Source organism: Suillus clintonianus (assembly GCF_016758775.1).
Source record: "Suillus clintonianus strain FC179 chromosome Unknown DEU56scaffold_88, whole genome shotgun sequence".
In the NCBI taxonomy this organism is placed as follows: domain Eukaryota; kingdom Fungi; phylum Basidiomycota; class Agaricomycetes; order Boletales; family Suillaceae; genus Suillus; species Suillus clintonianus.
In genome coordinates, this window is record NW_024539312.1 from 73,712 (window position 1) to 93,845 (window position 20,134).

At 47.3% G+C, this 20,134-nt stretch overlaps 9 protein-coding genes across 9 annotated transcripts; 4 read left to right on the top strand and 5 right to left on the bottom strand.

Moving 5' to 3' along the window:
- Positions 1-157: 157 nt before the first annotated feature.
- On the top strand, positions 158-674 carry DEU56DRAFT_916557 (uncharacterized protein; the record flags this gene model as incomplete). Its single annotated transcript, XM_041357871.1, has 3 exons — positions 158-174; positions 242-304; positions 365-674. The coding sequence occupies 3 exons, from the start codon at positions 158-160 to the stop codon at positions 672-674; spliced, it is 390 nt and encodes a 129-aa protein (XP_041204508.1).
- Positions 675-2,067: 1,393 nt separating this feature from the next.
- Positions 2,068-3,093, bottom strand: DEU56DRAFT_573527 (uncharacterized protein). The gene has a single exon (XM_041346876.1). It carries the CDS (start codon positions 2,943-2,945, stop codon positions 2,199-2,201), a length of 747 nt encoding a protein of 248 aa, XP_041204509.1. The 5' UTR covers positions 2,946-3,093; the 3' UTR covers positions 2,068-2,198.
- Positions 3,094-3,116: 23 nt separating this feature from the next.
- DEU56DRAFT_825426 (uncharacterized protein) lies at positions 3,117-4,021 on the bottom strand (the record flags this gene model as incomplete). The annotated part of the gene is made up of 2 exons (XM_041354285.1): positions 3,889-4,021; positions 3,117-3,830 (listed from the first exon to the last, which is right to left on the bottom strand). Coding segments are annotated over exons 1-2 (810 nt in total), but the record flags the coding sequence as incomplete, so codon positions are not given.
- An 858-nt stretch (positions 4,022-4,879) lies between these two features.
- Positions 4,880-5,682, top strand: DEU56DRAFT_573634 (uncharacterized protein). The gene is made up of 3 exons (XM_041346878.1): positions 4,880-5,269; positions 5,324-5,539; positions 5,597-5,682. Exons 1-2 carry the CDS (start codon positions 4,978-4,980, stop codon positions 5,536-5,538), a joined length of 507 nt encoding a protein of 168 aa, XP_041204511.1. The 5' UTR covers positions 4,880-4,977; the 3' UTR covers position 5,539; positions 5,597-5,682.
- Positions 5,683-6,360: 678 nt separating this feature from the next.
- DEU56DRAFT_573653 (uncharacterized protein) lies at positions 6,361-7,728 on the bottom strand. Its single transcript, XM_041346879.1, has 5 exons — positions 7,222-7,728; positions 7,068-7,162; positions 6,895-7,012; positions 6,753-6,841; positions 6,361-6,701 (listed from the first exon to the last, which is right to left on the bottom strand). Exons 1-5 carry the CDS (start codon positions 7,318-7,320, stop codon positions 6,530-6,532), a joined length of 573 nt encoding a protein of 190 aa, XP_041204512.1. The 5' UTR covers positions 7,321-7,728; the 3' UTR covers positions 6,361-6,529.
- A 2,291-nt stretch (positions 7,729-10,019) lies between these two features.
- DEU56DRAFT_573703 (uncharacterized protein) lies at positions 10,020-12,927 on the top strand. Its single transcript, XM_041346880.1, has 9 exons — positions 10,020-10,577; positions 10,634-10,897; positions 10,956-11,125; positions 11,184-11,309; positions 11,367-11,660; positions 11,710-11,829; positions 11,890-12,197; positions 12,252-12,290; positions 12,343-12,927. The coding sequence occupies exons 1-9, from the start codon at positions 10,333-10,335 to the stop codon at positions 12,730-12,732; spliced, it is 1,956 nt and encodes a 651-aa protein (XP_041204513.1). The 5' UTR covers positions 10,020-10,332; the 3' UTR covers positions 12,733-12,927.
- Positions 12,928-13,073: 146 nt separating this feature from the next.
- DEU56DRAFT_892620 (uncharacterized protein) lies at positions 13,074-14,325 on the top strand (the record flags this gene model as incomplete). Its single annotated transcript, XM_041356322.1, has 2 exons — positions 13,074-13,369; positions 13,423-14,325. 2 exons carry the CDS (start codon positions 13,074-13,076, stop codon positions 14,141-14,143), a joined length of 1,017 nt encoding a protein of 338 aa, XP_041204514.1. The 3' UTR covers positions 14,144-14,325.
- Positions 14,326-14,658: 333 nt separating this feature from the next.
- On the bottom strand, positions 14,659-17,341 carry DEU56DRAFT_573741 (uncharacterized protein). Its single transcript, XM_041346881.1, has 7 exons — positions 16,667-17,341; positions 16,521-16,609; positions 16,273-16,471; positions 16,142-16,220; positions 15,754-16,076; positions 15,114-15,704; positions 14,659-15,061 (listed from the first exon to the last, which is right to left on the bottom strand). The coding sequence occupies exons 1-7, from the start codon at positions 17,019-17,021 to the stop codon at positions 14,691-14,693; spliced, it is 2,007 nt and encodes a 668-aa protein (XP_041204515.1). The 5' UTR covers positions 17,022-17,341; the 3' UTR covers positions 14,659-14,690.
- A 147-nt stretch (positions 17,342-17,488) lies between these two features.
- DEU56DRAFT_903754 (uncharacterized protein) lies at positions 17,489-18,906 on the bottom strand (the record flags this gene model as incomplete). The annotated part of the gene is made up of 4 exons (XM_041356649.1): positions 18,828-18,906; positions 18,440-18,765; positions 17,825-18,391; positions 17,489-17,770 (listed from the first exon to the last, which is right to left on the bottom strand). Coding segments are annotated over exons 1-4 (1,218 nt in total), but the record flags the coding sequence as incomplete, so codon positions are not given.
- Positions 18,907-20,134: the final 1,228 nt, after the last annotated feature.

Consider the following 20,134-nt stretch of genomic DNA (forward strand, 5'->3'; position numbering starts at 1 on the left):
AACGTCAGTCGTCCTAGCAGAGCCCAAATATTAATTTTCCGTGCGAAATGAACATGCAGTACCATGCTGTGCTGCCACACGCGTTTAGTTAAACTGGCGCGGCAATCAAGCATGGCAACTCCCAGGAAGGCACGATATCAGATGGCACGATGGCAGTATGTCGGCGCACTTATTGTAAGCTGTGAGTAATAATGAACCTTTTTTGATTCAAGGTTTTGAATATAATGTGACTCCTTCTCAGCCGCATAAATACCCAGTCCATCTTCATTCAATCCCTGGAACTGTCACTTGGCGAGAGTACTAGGTAAGTCCGAGAAAAAAATTGTCATATCTCGTGACTGACATGTACACGCGATTGTCGCAGCATTGGGATTGCAACATTCAATCAGATGAACAACAAAGAATATACCCAGCTCGCACAAGAAGAAGAGGAGGAGCAAGTGCTGCAAAGAAAACTTCCGCTTGAAGCGGATGGGGCGTGCCCCCAAGGCACAAAACGTTTCGCCTCACCGTGGTGGATTGCTATTGCCCTGGTTGCATTCCTTGCGATCAACGGGCTTTGCCTCATAATTATGAACAGCCGGCTCCGAGCTGCATCAAAGGCGCTAGTCCCACTGCTCGACTTCACGGATACCCGGCATTTGCCTCGCCCCGATCAATACGATGGGCTGTGATCAAATTTTTCGTCTAGATGTGGAATGGGAGAGGCTCACACAGGGCCGCCTTTCGAAGCGGGGACGAATGTCAGAGGATCTATTTAATTCACAATAAGACAACAAGTATCAGTTCAGTGATTGGCTCGATTACCTATGTGGAATGGAAACCTTACGGTACAGTGTGAATAGATAACGGGGACATGCCAGACTTTTTAGGTCCCTGTGGTAGCATGACCGGAGTGCCTCAGAACAAATCTGCCGAAGCCAGTTGAGCTTCCGATACATCGAGCGCACTTCCTGCGCGCTGATGCCGCTTCATCGTCGAAGCGCCGCTAATATGGAGTTCGGAGCAGATTTACGAAGAGACCCTTGGAAGAAGTTCTTCAATGGCAACCGAGCCTAATTTCTCTCAAGGCTGCATAGGCCCCACCCCACGCCCACGAGTCATGGGTTCTCGTTCTCCTATAAGATCAAGCTTGGTTGTAGAAGAAGTTTCCATCAAGATCGTAGGGCCATACCTCTTGCTACCGTCATCATGATGTACACCAACATTCTCTCTCTGATCTGCACTGTATCGATACTTCTTATTTCCTGTGCCGCCCGGGCTGTTGTTAGAGACACAGGTTAGTACTGTGCTCTGGCTCAGATGAATATCAATAACCTGTATTGCCCCTGTTATAGAAGGTGAGGATCTCCGAATGTCTCATGCAGCTATATGTGAACGTTACGATAGCCAATTCGATGTCAGGAGCGCTATGGGCACCAAGCGTGCATGAAGAGGTTGTTCCAAATGAAGGTAAGAAGTCATCGCTCGTCGCTCACTGCTTGAGCTGACCACTCACAGTTCGAGCTGTTGTTCTAAATGCGGCCGAGGCGCGATCAATGCCAGTTGATGGCGCTTTGCGGCAACTGAGTATCCATGAGAAAGCATCGCCCAGCCGAGGTAAAACATAATCACTCCACTTGTCCTTGGGGCAAGCTACCATTTCTGCTTTTACCACAGTTCGCGCGGTTGATCGTAGGGCAAACGAACCACGAGAACTGATCGGGGCTCTTTGGCAACCTACCGTCCATGAGGACGTAGCTTCAAGGCAACGTGAGTCAGCGTGGTTGGTTGGTTGATCGGTGCTCACCAAGGCACAGCTGTTATTGAACGTGCTGATAGTCCTGTTGGAGGATTTTTGTTTGAGAGCGCCGTTCACGACACGATCGCCGATTCTTAAAGCAGTGATGATTGGGCACGAATCTCACGTGCCCTGCGCGATAGACAATGAAAGAAGCATTCATTCAAGGAGGGCACTGTATCGAGGGATTGAAAAGCATTATTGAAACATTCCCACACCTGGTTTAATAGAGAATATATTTTTTTTGAATGAGGATGACGTTCAACTACAGGAATTCAATCACTTGCCATTTTTACGCAGGACCCCGCATCGCCCAAAATGCGAACCGTCTCCGTTAGAATGTCCGGATTAATTTTAAGTACACGAGACTGGAGGCCTGAAGAATGGTTGGCCTGGAAATTAACAATAGCAACGTTCATCATAATCCCTGCCACCCTCGACTGCTGATGTTTATTCTAGTGCGTGGGGTCCGAGCCGACCTCCTGTATAGGGGAAACGACTTGAATATAAACCGTGTTATTTTGCAACTACAATTTGGTCCCATTAAACCATCGCTAAATCCATAATTAAGAACACCTACCCATGTTAAAGTAAGTCGATCGTGTTCCAAGAATAACTTTCTAAAGACGTGATTCGGATGAGGCGTACGATAGACTGTGGCAATGTAAGGAGGGGATCCATCGGGATCATCAGATTTGTGGATAAGATGGATGGGTGAGTCGGGGTCGTGAATATTTTCCGCGCGAGCGATAACTCGCTTATTAAAGTCCCAGATGTGCACGTAGAAGCAAGGTTGTCCTTCCAGCGTTCGTGCGAGTTCAGGGGTGAGATGCCCAGGAAGAACACAGGCTATTTTACTACCGAACACGCTGATTTGGTGGACTAAATGATGTGGAAAGTCAAAGCGGTACGTATACTGGGGCCCCCACTTCGACCAGGGAATCTCGATAGGCGTCTCTGAGGGCAAGGTTTTTCCTGAGAAGATGACCATATCGATAACTATAGAAGCGGGCCATGCGTTGTGAGCCTCTAAAACAATGACTTGTGACTCCGGAGAGGGCACGTAGCCGGGCATAAGGTCCGGGAAAGTCGTTGCACCATGGAACGGTGGGGTGGCATGAAATAGGTAGAACGGCGCACATAAGGATTTGTGAAGACGATACATGATTAGGCGCTGAGGCGAGCCATGGTCTTGTAATGCATACAAGGTTATAATGCCTTGAGGGTCAATGACAATAACCTTCTGTTCATCAACTAGGAGGAAACCTGCAATATTTGTACACAAATGATACTGCTTATGCTGAGCGGCAGAGTTTCAAAGATAGAATGAACTTACAGCCTCCGCATACCCTTTCCTCCAATTTATCACTTGTATGAACATGTCGGACTGCGCCATGTTGGCCGGCGAGTTGAGTTTGAGCATTCTATAGAGGACGACTACACGATCCCCACAAATCGCAGGATCGTGCAAGAAAGCAGCACGGTATTGGCCAGATGCATCAAAAGAATGTTTGCACTTCAAGGAAGCGTCCACAGAATCCGGATGCGGAAGCAGGGATGAAGTCATTCGAACCTCCACCGTAAAGATGTGATGATCTTGCTCGGTACCGGTCACAGTGCATAAACCAGGCATGGGGATTACGACCACAAGATCCTGAATGGGATCGAGGACAACTGTTCTCACCGATCCCGAAAACCGATCCTGGGACAAACGTTCGTGTCTGGGGAACGGATGGGATAGTTTTCTATCTGTGTTACAATCCCGAATAAAGATATTTTCGTTCTCCCACATCCACCAAATCCCACACTTCACGTATTGCCTCCCTGGGAGATTGACGCTGACAGGGGACGTTGTATTTGTATCTTGGAAAATAGTGTTGGTGTGGAAACCAGATCGCCACAAGGATGCCAATCTCTTGAGTGAGGACATCTTTCTGTTGACATCGATCGAGTCTAGGGCAGCGGTCTCAGTGAAGCCCTGAGCATGTAGCTCAAGCTTGTATTGGACATGGATGGAATTCTGGGCTGCATCCCGTACGGCTTTGCATGTCTAGCGTAAAGCGGAAGTTAGCATAATATGAAACGTGGAATCACTGGAAAGAACAGACTATTGCACAGCGACAAAGGTCCCTGGGAGGAAGGAGGGATAAAATAAAACATATCAACTCTGTCGGGAGCGACAAGAACCCAATTGCAACCGCCATCGTCAGGCTGTTTTGAGAAAGTTGAAGCAGTTGTGTCCAAATCTATTCCATGAAAGCCGCTAGCGTGCCGCCAACTTTCGCATTCCATTAGAACTCCGCTCAACCTTCACACACCCAAAAATGGAAAATACAAAGTGCTCTTTACACAATCCACTGTTGACAATCAGCTGCTCAGCGCTCAGCTCTTGTACCCAACAGTACTGAAGCTTTTTCAAAGTACGCCCTCTCTTTCGATATTCCGTTCTTGGTCTTCACAATGATCACAACTAACTGCTAGGAAACTCAAACATCAGCACTGGTTTCGTGCTCATGGTGAGCTAGACACAGGATACTGGGCAGGCAGTGTACCCGTACCTCAATCTCAACCATTCTCATAGCTTAATACTATCAGATGGTATCATAATTAATACCATCACCCTCTAGCCACACCGCTCGGTCAACTAGCTCCTTTCGCAACCTGAGGCTGCTATCTCGGGAGTCAGGACACGGAACACAGTTTCTGCACCCGTTAGGGCCTCTTCGCCCGTGCACGGCTTATCGTCTCCTGACTACCGCAATTGAGGCGTTATATCCTGTACGAGTCAGAGCTCCGGGCGGTCACACCGATGCCCTGAGTACTATTTCTGCTGGCCGAGTCTCGGTTCCGTGCTGCCTCCATAAATTAAACCTTGCAAAGTTCGTCGCTGATGCTGTCGGATCGCCTCGTTCTTTGAAACGGAGATGCTAGCGCCTCCCGGAACAACTACCGTTCGCAACTCACTGCCCGCCCCCTCACAAGAGTGATCATTGCTCGGCATGAACAGTGCTTTCACCGTAGAATAAACCCGATATGACTCGTACTGGTCGTCAACGGAGCCTCTCGCACTGCATGCGCTTGCCAAGTAGCAAAGTCATTCGTATAAATGAAGGCTTCAAGCATTCCGATCTCCATAGTCCTTGAATCCCAACATCATCCACATTAACACATCTCTTTAACCTAATTTCATTATCATCATGTTTACTTCATTAGCTCGCTTCACACTTGCTCTTGCCCTCGCATCTTCTGTTCTCGGTGCTGCTATCCCTGTAACGACAGTGGCCCCTGACACTACCGCGACTGCAACTGCTACTTCGGTTGTACCTGCTACTTCGGTTGCACCTGCTACTTCGGTTGTACCTGCCACTTCGGTTGTACCTGCTACTTCGGTTGCTTACCACAAGGGTCCTGTTGGTGCCCTGTTTAAGAACAACGTTCATGATAGGATTCAGACCTCTGAAGCACCCGTAGCAACTGCAATTACAGAAGGTGATCCCCCAGATACATCGAGTCGCGATCTTGTACTGACATACTCTATCGCAGCAGGCAGACTTAATCCTTCCCGCCGATCCGGCGAGCTCTGGAAGGGGAGGGAACACCAAGAGGTAGCACGAGATGGCGCTTCCTCTCGCCGATCAGGCGAACTCTGGGAGTCATTTGTGCACGAAGTAGCACGAGATGGCGCTTCCTCTCGCCGATCCGGCGAACTCTGGCGTGGACTTGAACACGAGGAGGTTTCCGCGTCTCCTGATGCTTGAGGTCAGTTCCTGTATGTGACTCACGAACCTAGTTCTGGTCCTGACGCACCGCATACAGCCATATTGCGTCATGCGGAGATTAGTATTGATCAATCATGCGCATGAGCGAGGATCTCCGCGCTCTCGCTGTGTACGCGGGCGTATACAGCAAAGTCGGGCCTATCTTGGCATTACTTACATACATACTTCGTATAATTGTTTTTAGCTGATTGCCACTTTATAGCCTATGATATGCTGTACCTATATTCCGCTACTTTATTACTTTCGATGGTTACTTACTTTATTCTGATAAGTTATTCACGACGTGCCTGTATCTGTAGTACGAGTTTAAATGTATACCTGTCAGTCTCTGTCAGTCCGCTTGCAAAGTTTGACATATCTCCATAACTATTTACGAGAATGAATGAATCGGACCGGATAGCGATATTGACAACATTCAAGGATGCATCGATGAAACTGGAAGTAGGGCAGCGGAGCGCTGGGCGGGTGAATTATTTCCGTTTCCGCGGACGGTGTATAACACATCCAGTGACGGTAGTGGACCATACAACCGACCTCGTGCGTGTCGTAACAGTACCACGTTTTCTCGCAGGGATGTTGCAGGTTGAACGTGAAAGAAAAAACGTGTGATTTGTGTGTACTACATTGCAACATGATGTCCGATAGAGTCGCTGAGCATACCAGCTCGGGACCTCGAAACAGTCAGTATCTACCCCAAGACCTCAAATGACCCACAGTCACATGCTACAAATATGATTCCAAATTACAGTTGACCAAGATATGTGACCCATCACATCTAGTGAAATAGTAGCATCACCTCGCACACCTGCCATAAATCACATATAAAAAAGAAAGGAAAGGAAACCCAGCTCCGTGCGTGGAAGGACGTGTATAAGATAAAGGTATTCGTACGATCACCAGGATAATTTTAAATTTGAAAAGTTCGGCCAGCGGGGTATCACCCGTCGTAAAGGTGTGGGTATCGAGGCCGTTAAAGAGCAAAGGCAATAAGTGCCAAAAGTACAGAGCCAACGGAGGTCAATGCACTGAGAGGGCGGATTGACAAGGCGCCGGAAGCGGGAACTTCACCCGCGTTAGCAGCGCCAGCGGGAGAGTATGTAGATCCCGTCGCCGATGACGTGTGTGAGGCAGGAACCGTGAGGCTATCAACGCAGATGTGAGCTTGAATATAAATTGTGGGCATAAGAACTTACGTAGTGCCAGTTGAGGAAGCACTGGAAGATGAAGTGGTCGGGGTGGTGCTGGTCAGGCATGACGAGTTACCGCTAGCCGCCACAGTCATCTGGCATCTGCGTTAAAAATCCCTCATTGAACAAAGGTAGACAATTCGCTTACAGTTCCACTCCAGGCTTCATTTCCTTGAGAATCCTCGAGCGAAAATACAGCCTGAGTGTTAGGAGCCAGATTGACAGTCCAGTTCAATGAAAGGCCAGTCTGGTCACCAAGATCAACACTGCATACCAAGAATGTAAGATTACATGAGTCAGAGGGAGTTCAAAGAAACGCACATAGCCTCGCCACAGACGTCATCTGCGGGAACTACAAGAAGATTGTAGGGAGGTCCAGCGCCTGACGCCGTCCATGTGATTTGGACATTCTGGCACTAATTTGACACAGGTAAGTCAGCACCCTCAGAGACCATTTATGCTCAGGTGAATTTACCTCAACGAGGCTAGGGGTGGTGATTGTGAAATCATCAGCAAATACGCCTTGGACGGCAAGCGTGATAAAGAGAGCGACTGAAAAGAGTGTAGCGAACATGGTGTGATTTCGCGTGTTGTGTGAGCGTCGTTTTCAAGGAGAGTCGGGGTATACGCGGATGAGGAAGCCTGCAGGATACGGTGAAAGTAGAAAGGGAAGAGTAAGATGGGGATTCGCGGCACGCCTGGAACAAACAATCAATAAAATTTAGAACCCCGACTGCATTCACCACGGTTGTCAATCATTGTTCACAATGAGTAAGTAACCTTGTTCTCATTCACAACTCTAGTCAAGCCAGGTAAGCGGGAACACTGCAGGTAGGCCCTGCCGCTGTTAGTGAGTATCTGTATCTGTTCGTTGTTAAACTTTGAGGCCGAATTCTCCACACTATTTAATTTTATTAACCTTTATTTATTGACATTGTCATGACATCGAGCCTTTCTCAGGCTCGGATACGCTAAACTGGGGAAAGTTGCCGACTCAGAAGTCTCTTCGAGAAGGTCAGTTAAGGACTCTCGGATAAACAAAAATGTAAGTATTGACTCAGACTCATGGACCAGCCATGTCTGCGATTGTTTCGGCTGGCGCGTTAACGAGTGATCGTATGTCTACCATAATTTATCTAACGCCATATTGACGATGTGACCAGATTTTAGACTTTGAACTTCATAATCCAGCCTGAGTCCATAATAGCTACTGCTCTGCCATCGAGCGAAAACACCATCGTCACCATCGAACGCGAACAGCAAATTGGATGCAGTTTTGCATGAGATCTCAGGCCTGGAAATTGTCGTGGATAAAACCTTCGCCAGCAGCTCATCGCAAGCAGGCTGCAGGACAAGATCATTCAGTCAATAGCTTTTACACCGGTCACTTCTATCGCCTTTCTCGCGCTTGTAAAATAAGCTGCTATCTCAAATTTGTATCAGCTGTCTCTCGGAGGTTGCTGCAGACACTCCCATAGAGAGCGCTGGCGGCAGGCAGCCTTCTTTTATGTCCGCTCTCGTTAGCTCCTTGGGCCTCTCAGGTGACATGAACACCTTACAACTCCCAAATCGTCGCTCTCCCTATATACACACATGAAGATGTGGTAATTGAACCCGAACTTCGGATCCAAGGCCTCCCAGCGCTTCACGAGCCTGCCCTGGGCCCCTATATGTATATGTGCAGGGCGGCGCTTACATTGATGGTACACCTGTTACTTGATCCATCTCGCGACGGCCATCCACCCTATGCATGCGTTCACGTCCGGCCCACTCATCCCAGTTTCCCCCTCTTTCAGTGTCTCGATCTCTGTGCGTCGACCCGGACCGCTTCCTGCAGTTATGTCCCAACCTCTCCTCCTGAAGGATCACCGTGGACCTCCGTGTCCGCGCCATACTGCCCTTGAAGCCATTGATCCACATGAACTTCTAATTCTTTGTGCACCAAGGATTCCCTAACCTGACGTGATCCGCCCCCTGACTTGTTCAATGCTATCATGCTATCATAGCTAACGCATGCTTGTAGTTGGCTATCTGCTCTCGTGAGGAGTTCAAGGCATTTTTGTCACAATCAAAATGCCCCCTAGAGACCCTGATTACAAGCTGTGTAGTGGAGATAATAGCTGAGGAGCGCATGGGATACCTCATTCACTCCCTTACATGTGTCATCCAAAATGAAGATCAGTATATAGAAGATAGGCAAGCAGATTTAAAATTACAGGCTCCATACCTTGGTAGGCATCGTGTATTTGCGCTTTAGGAGAAATCATAAATGATTCATGTCGAAGACTCAAAAGCGTTTCCAAAGAGAGACACGTATCATCCCACACACTGCAATTGCAAGTGGGCACATGTTGGTTCGTAGCGCCCGCATGTACGTAAGCTTACTGTTTGTGTACGCAGAAAGCTCAGCTCAGGGTGCAACAGGTTGCTGACCAACGTCCACCAGCGTCCACCCTACTACTTTGCTGCCAGCCGCGCTGCATTAATATTAATGTTCTTCGGAACATTCAAAGAACGAGTCCGAAAGACTGGATATGAGCGCGGTGAGATTTAGATTGGCGCTCCTAACGATCTGTCATTAGAACAACCTCAGGCTCTGACGCCAAAGAATTGATGGTTCAGAAAAGCGGTAGAACACAACGCGGTTTAGGGGAGGAGGGTTGGTAATGCAATGATCCCAAATTTGGTGCGTCCTGCCCCGGAGTATACAGCCAAAGACAAATTTACCACCTAGGTGGTATATGAATGCTCGCCTCCTGATGTTGGAACAAATGGAGCGCACGTTTAAGTATTTTGCGTAGAGCTTCAAGTTTTTCATGGAGGAATCCGATTTTAGTCTTGCAGAAAAGGTATCCCGCTTTTTAAAGCAAGCAAGCTTACTGAATCGGGACATTCAACTCTGATCCCTCACGACAAGCACACCGCCAATTTGCCTGCATGGTACAATCTTATTTTTCTTTCTCGTGGGCACAGCCTTGTGGGGGTTATCTTTCGGTGAGGAATCGGTCAAAAACCCTGAACTATAGATTGATGTTCTAAGTTCTTACAGCCTCGTGAGTTCTGGCTGGGCATTACACTCAGGCTCGAGGTCACTTCACTTCGACGGCAACACTACCTCGAGGTCACTTCACTTTCACGTTGACGTAAACACTACACCCAGCTGTCAAGTCTAATCAGTACGTACTAGGGTGGTTATGTAGGAGCCGTAGGCACCCTGCAGTCGACGTAACGCACCCTAAAGGACTCATTGGTTCTCTGATGGAGAAGCGATACCGCAACACCTGTGTCGAAATATGGCGATATGCAGCCGAAATTGTCAGGGGATGAGGATTGGTAGTTTTGCAATGATCCGAAGCTGGTGCGTCCTGCCCCAGAGTATCCAGTTAAAGACAACGTGGTATATGACTACTCGCCTCCCGATGTTCGAACAGAAGCACGTTTCACCCGCGTTGAAGTAGTTGCCCATACTCCGCGTACTAGCAGAATTTTACCCGGATGAATCCAAGTTTTGTTCCAGAAAAGGTCTTCCGGTTTATAAAGCAGGCCTCCTGGGATTGGGGTATTCAATAGTGATCGCCCATCACCAATGCCCTCTCTTTCTCGGATCAAGCGCCACTGTACAATCCAGAATCTTTTGGACGGGAAGCTGGCATGCTGTGTTTTCCTTCAAGTTTCCATCTTCGCTGTCGCTTTGTGGTTTGCGATCCATGTTCATTTTAAAGGCTACGTCAATCTGCCCAGTAGTGCTGCCAGAGCTGCGATTGATAACCCACGCATAACGAGCTACGTGGTAACGCTTGTTGCGACAGTTATTGCTTTCCTTAATACATTGTGCGTTCTTCTGTCATCACAATTTAAACGTGCTAAATACTCATACATTGCTTCAGTCTCCTGGGTCTTGTACTTCAAGCAGCTCTGACAGCACGACTGAGTCATCCCTTGTCGTTGCAAACTTTGCGAGGAAGTATTTCATTAATAACAGCACAACCACTCGTCGGTGTACGTGGACTCAAGATCGCCTGGGCCTGGGTAAAATCTTTGGCATGTATGCGCGATGGAAGAAGGGATATCGCACCCGGCGACGTGCAGTACTGGACGTGGCTGAAATATACATTGATGTATAGCATTTTATGCGGACAGCTCACATCGAGGTAACCTACGATAGGTCTTTACGAGATATTTGTCATTACTGACTCGCAAATTTGGCAGTTGGACTAGTTTTTTGGCCCCGACACCTGTGGATCTCCAGTTTCATTTTACGGGCACAGCGGTGGATTACTCCGTAGCCGCCGCCCAACTTCAAGCTACGTGGAAGGGATACGTTGCTCCGTATCCTAGTGAGAGTTCCCCACTTGCCACCTACATGAACGTAACAAGAGGTATTATCTTCCTTCACTTATCAATCATATTAAAACTGAACGACATCTCTACTGACAGGCATGCAAGGTTTCGGTCTTACTGATGTGACTCTGTATACTCAAGCCGGAAATGCGGCAGCCTCGACTGAACTAGGTTCACCGTACTACATCCCCTATCAGGGTGTATTGTATAATGGTTCAACAGGTATGGCCATCATCGTGTGTGCCTAATTTAAAGGTCACTGTGTGACACGATGCTTAGGGGGGATACTCATAAATGCCTCAACTATGACGCAAAATGCCAGTTCAAGCATCCCGTTACAATATACTACAGGATGGACCCGAAGCTATACGACAGCCCAGCAGGGCCTCAGCGCGGACGTCCAATGTCGACAACAGGCATTCCTCAACGCAGCCGACACCTATCCAAATGTGGGTGTATATGAGAATACATCACCAGGAAGTTCGATCACTGCGCCAAATCAGGTCTTCACCGCAGACTATTATATACAGAGTTTTGTCACGATAACGAATTGTTCAAGTGATTCGGTCGCATGTGAGTGGATTCATTGCAATTGGCGGAATTTGTTGCCAACTCTCCCTAGACACCAGCGATATCCTGGCATTGGTTGATATATACACCAATACCCGTCTGGGAGATGGTGTTTTAATAGGCTCGGTCTGCAAATACCAGGACTTCGAGAAGGCAACAAACCAGTCTTTCCGTGAGTGAATCGCGGTCCTGAACCATGTGGCATGACGTTCTGATCCTGAAGTTTGAGAAGTTGTTCTTTTACAAGGCTTTGCTCCTTCGTACTCCTTCATCACACCCACTATCTGTCAAGTTTCCCCTCTTATTACATCTGTCAATGTCGGATTTGACGGGACTACCGTGAACATGAACGGTACCACAGATTATGAGCCATTGGATCCTGGAGGCCAACAAGCACCCTATATAGACCAGATCTCAGATCTCATCTGGATGATGATGTTTGATACGCAGAGTCTTTCCGGAAATTCCATGGCGACTGGTATTCAAATGATCGGTGCCAACTCTCATACATGGAACAGTGATTCATTGAACTCCCTGTTGGTGAGTGTTCAGGCATACATCAGTGCAGGAACTTTCATCGCTAATACGGAGTAGGAAAACTACCTGAGAGGGGGTGTCGAATTCCTTGGAACGGCAAGTTGTCACTGCTTTTATTCAGCAGTTGCCTACATACTTTCATTTATAGGTGTGGCAAAGAGAACTCCAGTCGTTGAGTAATACCTCCATGACCCAGTACCCTGCGGCAGTTCACGTGCAGACACTGGGATATGAATACCATCGGTCAACATATCTTTTGCTCCTTGTGCCTCTGGCTGTCGTGGTGATTATCACCTGCACTGCTGCGGTCTACACACCTGCGTCAAAGCCGCAAGGGCCTGGTCGTGTATCTATCATCAAGGACGAGAGGATAGAAGAAAAGATGGACAGCCCTGGCAATCTTGCGCCGCACAATAGCATCGCAGACTCAGAAGACTTTAACCCCACAAACATCATCCACCTTATGATGCTTGGGTCAAGGTCTCATCTGGAAAATGAAGCAGGGGAGAATGAACTCCTTCGGTTTCATCTAGATTAGTTGAGTTGTACATTCAGGAACCGGGCAGATACGTGCAACGGTGACTTTCTACACTCGACGATGTTTTTTTTTTTTTTTTGATCCCAGCCTTCTTTCTACGTATCGACGTGTACTGTTATGATTTTGTCTTTTGACTTTGTAGGGCCCGCGAGTCACGAATCATTTGTTTACTATGTAACCTGCTATGCACTCTAACTCGATCAATTCAATAATACATACATTCATGATGCATAATGGCATGGAGTTGAATTTCATCTCTACCGTGATAAAGACACGTAAACAAAAGCCAACGACTATACTGCAAGCCCCTAGGCAATTTGAATATAATTGACCCTCACATCATGGAAAATCCTGTTGTTGTGTACAAAGATGTCGAGAAATTCAGCTTCAACGCCGCAGACATTATCCTCTACGTGCAACAAGACAACCCAGAGGATCATACCACGGTGAATTACTTGTTCCGTGTCCACAAGGCAATTTTATCCCTTCATTCACCTGCATTCGGGAGCATGTTTCTGGTACCCATACCGCCTGTTGGCAGCCATTCCCAGAAAATACATGACGGCCTCTTAATGTTTCGCATGTTCGACGAGCTAAAGGATGTGACAGACCTTCTTCAAACATTTTATTACCCCTGGTGAGCCCGACTATCAAATTGAAAGCTTTGAACAACTGCCAATACCTGGAAAGTTCATCCGCTATAATCATTCCCCCACGCGCTTCTGATACACCCATCAGACTAAGGGGTCTCCTTAACATTGCTCAGAAATACCAGGTCAACCAGCTTTACGAGCACATTGTGACGTCCATCAAGGCAGATTGGCCGCAGACACTCCCGAGATGGGATTTTCTGGACGACATCGATTCACAAAGGATATTCGAGCCCAAGACAACCCTGCCGTGGGACCCGGAACTCGATGACGAACAGAAAATGTCAGAGCCTGCCGCAGCGATTCGCATCGCCCGCGAGTTTGACATTCCAGAAATTCTGCCCGCTGCGTTTTACCACCTTGCCCGCATCAAAATATCATGCGAGTATGATGAAGTCCGCCAGAAACGCTGTCCTAATAGTGAGCACGCTGCTCGTTGGGGCATGCTCACGCGGGAGGACATGAACTGTCTCATGCATGGCAAGGAGGAAATAGAAAGCATCATGAAAAATTTTGTCGACGAGACGATCTTCAGGTGTTGCCACATCTGCGAACATACATTGGATGAAGTGTGTTATATGATGAACTATGCCCGCGATCCTTTGAAGGTGCTGATGCGCTTTATTGGACGATATGAGTTGTGTGAGGCTTGCCGCGAGTCTTTGACGACTCGCGCGATAATACAAAGGGAAGATATTTGGTCTAAATTACCAGAGATATTCCATTTGCCTGTGGTACCACCGTGGTGCACTGGCCGTTGATTTACACCTGATGCTGTGGTCCTGAAGGATCTAGTGTGACTGGGGTCGAAGCTGGTGCGACTATAATACGGTACCACTTCCATGGCTGCGGTCCTGCAGAATGAAAAGCTGTGACACATTGACCTCTCAACGTTGCTAGATCACGTTCCAAAAACAGAGACAAAAACTCACCGACAATGAAGGTAACCTCCTTAGGACGACTACTGCAAGCCCCTAGGCAATTTGAATATTGACCCTCACATACTAAGATTACCATAGGGGGCCAGTTGACTAACTAGGTAATGTGTGCAGAAACATGAATTATATTTCTTCAATCTTCCTGGCATAAAGATAAATGGAAATATCTATCTTTTGTACAATATTTTTTCAATGTTTGGCCAGGGAAAATTGATAGATGCCTGCAATGAGAGTATCACTCTCAATGGACAAAAACCTTTAATTAATTTAAAAAAAATGTAATCATCAAACATGGCCAATTGGACCTTGTCATTCTCCAACATGATCAATTTCATGTTCCTAGTACTTGATAAATACAAAGGACACGCTCTCAACTAATGTGCAGAACACCAGAGCCATCAGCATGCTTTCGCATGATTATGTTCCGGTTGCCGATCATCTCCGCTACATCCCCCTGTACGCTCTTCCCGTTCAGCAATGGACGTGACCCTTCGAATAAATCAGCTTTTATCTGGGAAATTTGTGCCGGGAGTTCCGAGCCACACATAGCGGCACCGATATTGATTAGCGTCAATTTTCCACCTTTGCCTCGCCTGACATGGCTGACAATGGTCAGGACAAAAAGTAGCGTGAACATGGCGGTAGATATGGCAAGATGAGGCGTAGATGTTGCAAAGACGACCTCGGGAATCGATAATCTTCCAGGTACGTATGCAGTACCTAGGAAACTTGACAGATACCCTGCGAAAGAAGAAAGTTAGATTATTTTTTTTTCAAAACCAATGGAGCGCACCTTTTGACGATGACTGCAGCATCGAAGTGAAGGTCAATGATAAATCTGCAGTTGGCAGTACCGTGAGGTTCACGGTTGAACTTGGACGTGTGGGGAGATTGTTGAGTTGCTCTCTACCGAAGAGAAAATCTAGCTGGACATCCGTCCCTAGTTCGACATAGTATAGTCTATTTCGGCTGACAGGTCCTATAGCGATGCCCATCATCGCAAACGAAAATAGAGCAGGTGTTTGTCGGGGATGAAGATTCCCTTGTGTCTTGTAGTTAACGCCACTCGGGATGGGCTGAACGCTAAGCATGCCGAATCCGTTATTGCGGACTTCCCGCGTCATAATCTGTACATTTGGCTTGCATACGAGGAAGGCTACTTCGTGAAATTCCTCTTCCGACTGATCTTCGAAAGCCGACAGATATTGGAAAGTCGGCAAACCAGTGAAGTTCAACCAGGTATAACTGGCTCCCGGAAGTGTCATGTCACAGCCTGCCACGCATTGGTCGAACTGAAACACAGTGGAACCTTCGGTTTGTGGCTCCTGCGTACTATGATTTAAGGGATCTGATGGCTCAAGAATCCACGCAGATGAGAAATGCCCTTGGAGAAGTCAACAATATGTAGACTATAGAAGGTTTATTCGACTTACCCGTCATATGACTGATAGATACATCTAAATCTGCGTCCTGTAGATTCAATAAAACTTCCGAGGCATTCGTGGAGTTAAAAATTAATGTCTCTGTTATGTTTGTTGATGACCATGCGCAAGACGGGTTAATACCGATGACGTCAGTAAGCCACCTTGAACTTGTTGTCGTTGCAAGGTCAAGGGGAGCTGGCACGATGTATGCTGCGATGTCCGAGTCAGGGCTGTCGGCCGTGGAGAAAGAGTACCGTATGTCAAGTTCCATTTCCGCCCAAAGCAGATATCCAGCAAATTCCTTGTTTTGACTTGCATAGACAGATGAACCACTGAAAAATACGAAGGATAGTTACTAAAATAAAGAAAAAATGCATGCTTCAGTTGATTCACGCACTTCCAGAAGCTTTGCGCTGGGACAGCTGCAACAGCAAATGCCATGATATCGCCATCCGCAAGAACACTTTGGATTGACACTGAAACAAAAAGGTTAAAGAACGCGCCGAGTTTTGACAAAATTGCACCCACGCGTAGCAGGAGCCAAAGTCGAGACGACTAGAACCATAATTGACGCTGTTACGCAAGCGACAAAGTACGGCGAGCAATTGCATCGTATCATCGCTTTGATGGCGTCAATGTATCCAAATGATGGACTAGATATGCTGTTCACAGTAGATAGGGGAACACCGTGAGGCCTAGACGAGAGAACTCGAAAAAATTCTTCACTCTGCGATCTCGATGTTGATAGATGTAGATAGAGGAACGCAAGCACATACCCTCAAGTCTGACAGCATACCATTGAGGGGGTACAATGCAATCGTGACGATAATGATGCTAATAGAGGTGATCGCACCCTTTATGGCAACTAATCGTGGAACCTTTCAGCAAGATGCGCGGTGTCCGCAAGGAGAAACCATCTTACCAAGATTGACAGGTGTGGTGTCTATGAAACCGTAGGTATTCAATGGCACACGGTGATTATGAACAGTGTAACAAAATGCCAGATATCCTATGGCTGTCATTGGGAAGAGCAAGATCTTGCAAGCATGATAGAAGTTCTGCCAAACTGCCTTGGTTACACTTGGAGAGTGGTGCTGGTGATAAATCTGAGGGCGTAGATGGTCGAGCGATTCAGCTACCCTGCCATCGGGCCCAGAGTCATCGTATTCAGGTGAGAACTCTGAATCTAACAGAGCGGTCTTCATAGGATGAGATGTCCGAGCTGATTGCAGTCCGTTTTTCAAGTCATCCATTGGAATGTACGAATATTCCGTCATGCTGCTTGGCCTTGCTCGCCCACAGGCAAGACAGTATACAAGTCACGGGTCAGAGAGTGGCGAAGGCAGAGGTGAAAACGGGTCATCATAACCCACTGGCAGAAGAAGTTATTTCGGATATTTTTAGATTGATGTAACATAACACACGCTCTCGCGCACCTCAAGGCCTCACGCTAGCTTGGGGGTTCCCGGGTTATACCGTTGAACCACAGTTATTTGTCAAGCTAATCAGCACGATATCTCCATAACTTCACACCCTGCTAGTATGTACTCACCACCACCGCGAATAATAGCCCACTACGGCCCTCTAGAGTTTGGGAACCAAGTTTACCACTCGCCTCGACAGTAACATTAAACTCGTATAAACAAGACACGCTCTCAAGTAATGCGTAGAATATCAGAGCCACCGGCTTGCTTTTCCAATACGATGTTCCGGTCGCCGATTATCTCCGCCACATCTTCCTGCACACTCTTCCTGTCCCACCACAAACGTGACCCTTGGCATAAATCAGCTTTCATCTGGGAAAACTGCGCTGGAACTTCCGAGTCGTGCATTGCGGCAGCAATGTTGATAAGTGTCCAATCTCCACCTTTGCCTCGCCTAAAATGGGCGACGATGGTCAAGATGAATAGGAGAATAAATATTGCGGTAGACACAGCAAGCTGAGGCAAAGATGTCGCAAAGACAACCTCAAATGTCAACAATCTTCCAGGTACGTATGCAGTACCTAGGGATCCTGTTAAATATGCTGCGAGGAGGAGAAATTCAGAATAGATTATTTCCAAAAATGGATGGACTGCACCTTTTGACGATGACTTCAGCATCGAAGTGAAGGTCAATGATAAATTTGCAGTTGGCAGTACCGTGAGGTTCACGATTGAACCTGGACTTGTAGGGAGATTGTTGACTTGCTCTCTACCGAAGAGAAAATCTTGCTGGACATCCGCCCCTAGATCGACATAGTATGCCCCTTGGAGGGTGGAAGGTCCTGCGTGCATCATCGCAAACGAAAATAGAGCAGGTGTTTGTCGGGGATGAAGATTCCCTTGTGTCTTGAGGTTAACGCCATTCGGGCTGGGCTGAACGCTAAGCATGCCAAATCCGTTATTGCGGACTTCCCGCGTACTGATCTGTACGTTTGGCTTGCATACAAGGAACGCTAGCTCATACAGACCATCAGTTCTGTTCCACTGGAACGTCGGCAAACTAGTGAAATTTAACCAGGCATAGCTGGCTGTCAAAAGTGACATGTCACAGCCTGCCACGCATTGGCCGAGCAGCAACACAGTGGACCCATCGCTTGGTGGCGCCTGCGTGGTATGATTTAAGACATTCAAGTCTTCCATTGTATCAACAAACGATATAATTGCTAGGAGAAGTCAGCATTGTGTAAACTACAGAAGGTTTTTCGACTTACACAGAAAACCGACAGTCACATCTAAATCCGCATCCTGAAGATTGACGCCCAGGTACCACGTGTTATCCATAGCTATTCCTGTTATGTTTGTTGATGACCATACGCAAGACGGGTTAATACCGATGACGTCAGTAAGCCACCTTGAACTTGTTGTCGTTGCAAGGTCAAGGGGAGCTGGCACGATGTATGCTGCGATATCCGAGTCAGGGCTGTCGGCCGTGGAGAAAGAGTACTGTGCATCAAGTTCCATTTCCGCCCAAAGCACCGATGCAGCAATATCCGCGTTTTCAATTGCATTACTATCATTCAAGTAGTAGCCCGAACTACTGCAAAGTACGAAGGATAGTTAAAATGAAGACAAACTGCGCGCTTCAGTTGATTCACGTACTTGTAGATGCTTTGCGCTGGGACAGCTGCAACAGCAAATGCCATGATATCGCCATCCGCAAGAACACTTTGGATTGACACTGAAACAAAAAGGTTAAAGAACGCGCCGAGTTTTGACAAAATTGCACCCACGCATAGCAGGAGCCAAAGTCGAGACGACTAGAACCATAATTGACGCTGTTACGCAAGCGACAAAGTACGGCGAGCAATTGCATCGTATCATCGCTTTGATGGCGTCAATGTATCCAAATGATGGACTAGATATGCTGTTCACAGTAGATAGGGGAACACCGTGAGACCTAGACGAGAGAACTCGAAAAAATTCTTCACTCTGCGATCTCGATGTTGATAGATGTAGATAGAGGAACATCAGCACATACCCTCAAGTCTGACAGCATACCATTGGTGGGGTACAATGCAATCGTGACGATAATGATGCTGATAGAGGTGATTGCACTCTTTATGGCAGCTAATCGTGGAACCTTTCAGCAAGATGCGCGGTGTCCGCAAGGAGAAGCCATCTTACCAAGATTGCCAGGTGTAATGTCTATGAAACCGTAGGTGTTCAATGGCACACGGTGATTATGAACAGTGTAACAAAATGCCAGATATCCTATGGCTGTCATTGGGAAGAGCAAGATCTTGCAAGCATGATAGAAGTTCAGCCAAAACGCCTTGGTTACATTCGGAGAGTGTTGCTGGTGATAAATCTGATGGCGTAGAGGGGTGAGGGATTCAGTTATCCTCACATCGGAAGAGTCATTGTGTTCGAGTGAGAACTCCGCAGACTCTAAAATAGCGGTCTTCATGGGAGAAGATGCACGAGGTGATCGCAGCCCGTTTTTCAAGTCATCCGTTGGAATGTACGAATATTCAGGCATGATGGGCTTGGGCAAGTTGCTCGCCCACAGGCAAGACAGTATACAAGTCGCCCAGAGAGTGGCAAAGGCAGCCGTAACGGGGTCACCATAACTCCCCAACCGGAAGAAGTCATTTCGGATATACATGGCAGCTTGGGCGGCTGTTAAATCGATAGCGGCTTGCTGGACGACTCAAGCCAAATTCGAGCACTGGTGGATTGACATCATACGTCACGATAGCAATAAGTTTTCGAGGCTAGGGCATCGAGCCGCTTCGAGCGAGATGTGGCCGCCTTGGATGTGTCGTTGGATAAGTACTAGTAGTATACTTACCTCGTGAAGCTTGCACTCGTTTCTTTATATCTGCAATGCAAACATTATTAGATTCCGAAAGGAGGATTATTATCGATTACATATATTCGAATGTAAAGTTTGGGTGTTCAAGTAA